Consider the following 8308-nt stretch of genomic DNA (forward strand, 5'->3'; position numbering starts at 1 on the left):
ATGTTAAAGTTAAAATAATGAAATACACAACAAGCTTCAGTTTGATGATTTTTATTTTGAACAAAAGATTCAATAAGTTAATGTTTAAACATATTTACAATCCACTGAAGAGTCTCATGTGTCCCAGCAACACCTGAACGCAGCATCAGGACCAAGCCTCGCCGTAAAACTGAACATTTCTGACGACCTGCGAACTCGTCAGCGCATCCGCCAGATCCAATGATTCATCCATCAGCTGATTGATGGATGTGTTCAGTGGTTTTGCGAGGTCGGCGTCAGGAGGACTGGACCAGCTCCAGTTTGGCTTCTGAAGACGATGACGGAGCGTCGATGATTTCTCCGGACATGAACAGCTCCTGTAACAGGAAACCAGTCAGTGACCCTTCACAATAAAATCTGTTAGTTCAAACAGCGTGATACAACCACACAGATCGTGTTACATCCTGTTTCTCACCTTGTCGTAGATAACTTTGACGAGGAGCTCGTAGATAACTTTGACGAGGAGCGAGCAGCTGGGACACGACGCCACCTCCTCGCCGTTCTCCAGATCCTCCTGAAATAAAAAAACAGACTCTGGATCAGAGAGACAACACGTCTCCATGGTAACCAAACAAGATGAACCTCACGTCTCCATGGTGACCAAACAAGATGAACCTCACGTCTCCATGGTGACCAAACAAGATGAACCTCACGTCTCCATGGTAACCAAACAAGATGAACCTCACGTCTCCATGGTAACCAAACAAGCTGAAAGTCACGTCTCCATGGTAACCAAACAAGCTGAAAGTCACGTCTCCATGGTAACCAAACAAGATGAAAGTCACGTCTCCATGGTGACCAAACAAGCAGAAAGTCACGTCTCCATGGTAACCAAACAAGCTGAAAGTCAAACAAGCTGAAAGTCACGTCTCCATGGTAACCAAACAAGCTGAAAGTCATGTCTCCATGGTAACCAAACAAGATGAAAGTCAAACAAGCTGAAAGTCACGTCTCCATGGTAACCAAACAAGCTGAAAGTCATGTCTCCATGGTAACCAAACAAGCTGAAAGTCAAACAAGCTGAAAGTCACGTCTCCATGGTAACCAAACAAGCTGAAAGTCATGTCTCCATGGTAACCAAACAAGCTGAAAGTCACGTCTCCATGGTAACCAAACAAGCTGAAAGTCATGTCTCCATGGTAACCAAACAAGCTGAACGTCACGTCTCCATGGTAACCAAACAAGCTGAAAGTCAAACAAGCTGAAAGTCACGTCTCCATGGTAACCAAACAAGCTGAAAGTCACGTCTCCATGGTGACCAAACAAGCTGAACGTCACGTCTCCATGGTAACCAAACAAGCTGAAAGTCAAACAAGCTGAAAGTCACGTCTCCATGGTAACCAAACAAGCTGAAAGTCACGTCTCCATGGTAACCAAACAAGCTGAAAGTCATGTCTCCATGGTAACCAAACAAGCTGAAAGTCACGTCTCCATGGTAACCAAACAAGCTGAAAGTCACGTCTCCATGGTAACCAAACAAGCTGAAAGTCACGTCTCCATGGTAACCAAACAAGCTGAAAGTCACGTCTCCATGGTAACCAAACAAGCTGAAAGTCACGTCTCCATGGTAACCAAACAAACTGAACGTCACGTCTCCATGGTAACCAAACAATGGACCCGGCTGCTGATGTCTACAGAACATCTTTGTCGTGATCACTTGAACTTGAGAGCTCAGCAGAGTCTTTGAGTTCTCCGTTCACATCTGATCTTTATATGAAAACATGGAGCTCACACAGAGCTACCTGCTACCTGTTAGCTGCTACCTGCTACCTGTTAGCTGCTACCTGTTAGCTGCTACCTGTTAGCTGTTAGCTGCTACTTGTTAGCTGTTAGCTGTTAGCTCACTTACTTTGCTAATAGCGAACTTGTCTCCGCACGGACACGGGAAATAAAACGTCTCCGTCTCTTCGTCGAACTCGAAGTCTTCGATCTCCACTTCGTCGTGAAACACCGACATCTCATCTAAACAAAAACAAACAAACAAACAAACAACAGCTCGGAATGTAGCACGTAATCCAGCGTGGGGAGTGGCGCCGCGTGATGACGTACATCGCTGCGGTCTCGGCCGTGTGACGCAGTTCAGATACGTGTAGCTGCTGCAGCTGTCCAGCAGGGGGCGCCAGCTGATTATTTATCATTACAGTTTCTTCCAATTGCTAAAACACAATTTTGAAAACTCAGCTGATTTTATCAAAACACTAAAAATATCAAAATGAATCTTTGAAACCAAAAGTACATGAAGCATCATCAAACTTTTACACACTTCATTCATATTAACAGATATTTGTCACACTGTCAGTCATAATGAAGACCACTCTCAACTTTTGTTTTGTCATAATACTAAAATAGTTTGAATTGTTGTTCACATGCACAGAAATATTTGCAGATACACACACATGCTGTTGAAACATTTATTTTTTTATTTTTCACCAAACAAGTCAGTGCTACATACAGTAAAGAACAGTAAAACATCATCCAGCCTCTCACTGTCAGCCCGTTGATGACATCATCAACTTGATCTGACTTCATTTGAAAATTTAACTCCTCTACCAGCTCTACCTCTCACTCTACCTCTCACTCTACCTCTCACTCTACCTCTCACTCTACCTCTCACTCTACCTCTCACTCTACCTCTCACTCTTCCAGCTCTACCTCTACCTCTCACTCTACCTCTCACTCTACCTCTCACTCTACCTCTCACTCTTCCAGCTCTACCTCTACCTCTCACTCTACCTCTCACTCTACCTCTCACTCTACCTCTCACTCTTCCAGCTCTACCTCTACCTCTCACTCTACCTCTCACTCTACCTCTCACTCTTCCAGCTCTACCTCTACCTCTCACTCTACCTCTCACTCTACCTCTCACTCCTCCTCTACCAGCTCTACCTCTATCTCTCACTCCTCCTCTACCAGCTCTACCTCTACCTCTCACTCCTCCTCTACCAGCTCTACCTCTCACTCCTCCTCTACCAGCTCTACCACTACCTCTCACTCTTCCTCTTCCTCTCTCTGCACTTCTTTTCATATTGCTTACTTCCTGATTGAAGTGATAATAATTAACCATTGAGGTGTTTATCCAGGTGGCTCCTGTCGTGTCATTTTGAATGACAGTGTTTAGAAATGTGACTTTATGTCAGATTGTTGAGAATCGTGTTGAGTATTTAAAAAGCAGAAAATGTGTTCAGACTTTTGGAGACTTGAGAAGAGGTTCTCTCTCTGTGTCATTTTAAATAATTGTGATATGCATGTCATTTTAGTGTCTTAAAAAAACTGTAATGTGTGTGTGTGTGTGTGTGTGTGTGTGTGTGTGTGTGTGTGTGTGTGTGTGTGTGTGTGTGTGTGTGTGTGTGTGTGTGTGTGTGTGTGTGTGTGTGTGTGTGTGTGTGTGTGTGTGTTCACTTCCTGCTGCAGGCGGATCAATGATGCTGTTGTTTCCAGCTTCCACCAATCACAGCGCCCCGTCTGACTGATGGAGGCGGGGCTGGTCTCTCTCTCTCTCTCTCTCTGTGAGCAGGCTCCTCCCTGTTGAGTGATGTCACACTGACCCCCCCCCCCCCCCCCCCCACCCCGTCTGTGTGGAGGTGGGAGGTAGAGACCTGGACCTGCAGAGACTCGGGGACCTGAGGAGCGACTCGTCATGGACTCTGGCGTTCAGGCTCTGGAGCTGACGGGTGTTCTGATAGGTGGAGGGGCGTGGCTGTGTTCGCTCGCCACCACCCTGATGACATCATGGCTCACGCTGTCCACGGAACTGCTACCCACTGAGTCTTACCAACTGGGCCTGTGGGAGACCTGCGTGGTCCAGGACCTGGGGGGTCTTGAGTGCAGACCCTATGACTCACTGCTGGGCCTCCCCCCTGACATCAGGCTGGCCCGGATCCTCATGGTCCTCACGCTGTGGGCGGGGCTTCTTGGGCTCCTGCTGGCCATCCCCGGCCTGCACGCCATCGCCTGCTGCCCCGAGAGGACCACCAGCCGCCACAAGAGGGTGCTGAAGGGGGTCGGGGGAGCGCTGGGCCTGGTGGCAGGGGTCCTGGGTCTGGTTCCAGTCTCTTACATGGCCCACCTTACCGTCCTGAGGTTCTTCGACGAGTCCGTCCCCGAGGTCGTCCCCCGCTGGGAGTTTGGAGACGCTCTGTTCTGTGGCTGGACGGGGGCGGTCCTGCACTTAGGGGGCGGGGCCCTGCTCATCTCTTCCTGTTTGTATCTGCAGAGAGAGACCCGCAACCCCACGACCCTCATTCCTCTAGTCCGGGTGCCGCCAGGACCGCCTCCCTTCAGGACCAGGACTGAGTACGTCTGAGACCCTCAGACCTGGACCTGGTCTTAAAGGGGTCTGCAGGATAATCCACTGAGACCGGCTGCAGGTTTTTATAATCACCTTCAATCAGGAACGATTGTTTCTCTGTCTAAAGAGTTCTTAAAGATTAAAATACATTTTATAAGAATTTATTTGTGTGTGTGTGTGTGTGTGTGAAGGGAGGGGGGGAGAGGGAGGGGGGAGAGGGAGGGGGGGAGAGGGAGGGGGGAGAGGGAGGGGGGGAGAGGGGGAGAGGGAGGGGGGGTGACAGAGCCCTCTGATGTTTTTGATGAAGCTCAAACATTTTTACAAATCAACAGAAATCAGATCAGACTGCTTTTGTTCTTCATCACAATACACTCATTATACACACACACACACACACACACACACACACACACACACACACACACACTCATTATACACACACACACACACACACTCATTATACACACACACACTCATTATACACACACACACACACACACTCATTATACACACACACACACACACACACACACACACACACACACACTCATTATACACACACACACACACACACACACACACACTCATTATACACACACACACACACACACACACACACTCATTACACACACACACACACACACACACACACTCATTATACACACACACACACTCATTATACACACACACACACACACACTCATTATACACACACACACACACACACACACACTCATTATACACACACACACACACACACACACACACACACACTCATTATACACACACACACACACATTATACACACACACACACACACACTCATTATACACACACACACACACACACACACTCATTATACACACACACACACACACACACACACACACACACACACACTCATTATACACACACACACACACACACATTATACACACACACACACTCATTATACACACACACACATTACACACACACACACTCATTATACGCACACACACACACACACACACCACGGTCCTCACAGAGATGTATATACACAGACACACACACACACACACACACACACACACACACACACACACTGCCAACACAAACATGAAAGAGACGGAGCTGCTGTGTCTCGCAGCACGCCGCCCGCTCTTTAATTGCTCTCTTCCTCTCTGATACAATGGCGTCCAGACCCGAGTGGGTCGGCAGACAGGAAGTGACCCCTCCCCTTCACATTGTTTCACTGGGACTCTCACCGTAAAGACAAACATGGAAACGCTGCCACCTCAGGCCGCCCTGCCAACGCCGCCAACAAACCCTCAGGTCTGCAGGATCTGGACCGTCCTGGTTTGTCCTCACAGGAGGTCGTCAGTGGGAACGCCACTTTTTCAGATGTTCAGCTGGCACGCTGACAACCTGACAGAAAGCAACGCCATCACAGACCACGCTGACAGAAAGCAACGCCATCACAGACCACGCTGACAGAAAGCAACGCCATCACAGACCACGCCGACACAAAGCAACGCCATCACAGACCACGCTGACAGAAAGCAACGCCATCACAGACCACGCCGACAGAAAGCAACGCCATCACAGACCACGCCGACACAAAGCAACGCCATCACAGACCACGCCGACACAAAGCAACGCCATCACAGACCACGCCGACACAAAGCAACGCCATCACAGACCACGCCGACACAAAGCAACGCCATCACAGACCACGCCGACACAAAGCAACGCCATCACAGACCACGCCGACACAAAGCAACGCCATCACAGACCACGCTGACACAAAGCAACGCCATCACAGACCACGCTGACACAAAGCAACGCCATCACAGACCACGCCGACACAAAGCAACGCCATCACAGACCACGCTGACACAAAGCAACGCCATCACAGGCCGCTGTCCATCTTCTCTACAAACAAAAAGATTTTATATCTTTATGTTTCTGAGTGTCCTGTTCTTTTAGCTCTCTTACAGCGCTAACACGAGCAAACACGAGCTAACACGAGCTAACACGAGCAAACACGAGCAAACACGAGCTAACACGAGCTAACACGGGCAAACACGAGCAAACACGAGCTAACACGAGCTAACACGAGCAAACACGAGCTAACACGAGCTAACACGAGCAAACACGAGCAAACACGAGCTAACACGAGCTAACACGGGCAAACACGAGCTAACACGAGCTAACACGAGCTAACACGAGCAAACACGAGCTAACACGAGCTAACACGAGCTAACACGGGCAAACACGGGCAAACACGAGCAAACACGGGCAAACACGAGCTAACACGAGCCAACACGAGCAAACACGAGCTAACACGAGCTAACACGGGCTAACACGGGCAAAGACGAGCAAACACGAGCAAACACGAGCCAACACGAGCCAACACGAGCTAACACGAGCTAACACGAGCTAACACGAGCCAACACGAGCTAACACGAGCAAACACGAGCTAACACGAGCTAACACGGGCTAACACGGGCAAAGACGAGCAAACACGAGCAAACACGAGCCAACACGAGCTAACACGAGCAAACACGAGCTAACACGAGCTAACACGAGCTAACACGGGCTAACACGGGCAAAGACGAGCAAACACGAGCAAACACGAGCCAACACGAGCCAACACGAGCTAACACGAGCTAACACGAGTCAACACGAGCCAACACGAGCTAACACGAGCCAACACGAGCTAACACGAGCTAACACGAGTCAACACGAGCCAACACGAGCTAACACGAGCCAAGACGAGCCAACACGAGCTAACACGAACAAACACGAGCTCACACGAGCTAACACGAGCAAACACGAGCTAACACGAGCAAACACGGGCTAACACGGGCAAACACGAGCTAACACGAGCCAACACGAGCTAACACGAGCCAAGACGAGCTAACACGAGCTAACACGAACAAACACGAGCTAACACGAGCTAACACGAGCAAACACGAGCTAACACGAGCAAACACGGGCTAACAAGCGCTAACACAAGCTAACAAGCGCCAACACGAGCTAACACAAGCAAACACGGGCTAACAAGCGCTAACACGAGCTAACAAGCGCCAACACGAGCTAACACGAGCCAACACGAGCTAACACGAGCAAACACGAGCAAACACGAGCTAACACGGGCAAACACGAGCTAACACGAGCAAACACGAGCAAACACGAGCAAACACGAGCTAACACGAGCTAACACGAGCAAACACGAGCTAACACGAGCTAACACGAGCAAACACGAGCAAACAAGCGCTAACACAAGCTAACAAGCGCTAACACCAGCTAACAAGCGCTAACACGAGCTAACACAAGCTAACAAGCGCTAACACGAGCTAACACGAGCTAACAAGCGCTAACACGAGCTAACAAGCGCTAACACGAGCTAACACGAGCTAACAAGCGCTAACACGAGCTAACAAGCGCTAACACGAGCTAACACGAGCTAACAAGCGCTAACACGAGCTAACTTTGAAATGGTGTACACGAAGATTAAATAACAAAATCCTGTGTGTGTGTGTGTGTGTGTGTGTGTGTGTCTATGTGTGTGTGTGTCTCTCTGTGTCTGTGTGTCTGTGTGTGTGTGTGTGTGTGTGTGTGTGTGTGTGTGTGTGTGTGTGTGTGTGTGTGTGTGTGTGTGTGTGTCTATGTGTGTGTGTGTCTCTCTGTGTCTGTGTGTCTGTGTGTGTGTGTCTGTGTGTGTGTGTGTGTGTGTGTGTGTGTGTGTGTGTGTGTGTGTGTGTGTGTGTGTGTGTGTGTATTCCTGTCAGTAACAGTTGAGAACAAAAGAAGCTGTTTGTTTTTCATCTGAGTCCAACAGCAGAAGACAGGATGTCATTGAGCAGATCACATGAGACTGTGTGTGTGTGTGTGTGTGTGTGTGTGTGTGTGTGTGTCTGTGTGTGTGTATGTGTGTGTGTGTGTGTGTGTGTGTGTGTGTGTGTGTGTGTCTGTGTGTGTCTGTGTGTATCTGTG

The 8308-nt window shown here is 49.0% G+C and overlaps 2 protein-coding genes across 2 annotated transcripts; one reads left to right on the forward strand and one right to left on the reverse strand.

The window, feature by feature from the left end:
- Positions 1–35: 35 nt before the first annotated feature.
- Positions 36–2629, reverse strand: dph3 (diphthamide biosynthesis 3). Its single transcript, XM_065952159.1, has 3 exons — positions 1889–2629; positions 470–553; positions 36–356 (listed from the first exon to the last, which is right to left on the reverse strand). The coding sequence occupies exons 1-3, from the start codon at positions 1994–1996 to the stop codon at positions 276–278; spliced, it is 273 nt and encodes a 90-aa protein (XP_065808231.1). The 5' UTR covers positions 1997–2629; the 3' UTR covers positions 36–275.
- Positions 2630–3353: 724 nt separating this feature from the next.
- On the forward strand, positions 3354–4954 carry LOC136178172 (putative claudin-24). Its single transcript, XM_065952158.1, has one exon. It carries the CDS (start codon positions 3677–3679, stop codon positions 4340–4342), a length of 666 nt encoding a protein of 221 aa, XP_065808230.1. The 5' UTR covers positions 3354–3676; the 3' UTR covers positions 4343–4954.
- The last annotated feature ends 3354 nt before the right edge of the window (positions 4955–8308 follow it).

Source organism: Labrus bergylta, chromosome 24 (genome assembly GCF_963930695.1).
Source record: "Labrus bergylta chromosome 24, fLabBer1.1, whole genome shotgun sequence".
NCBI classification, from domain to species: domain Eukaryota; kingdom Metazoa; phylum Chordata; class Actinopteri; order Labriformes; family Labridae; genus Labrus; species Labrus bergylta.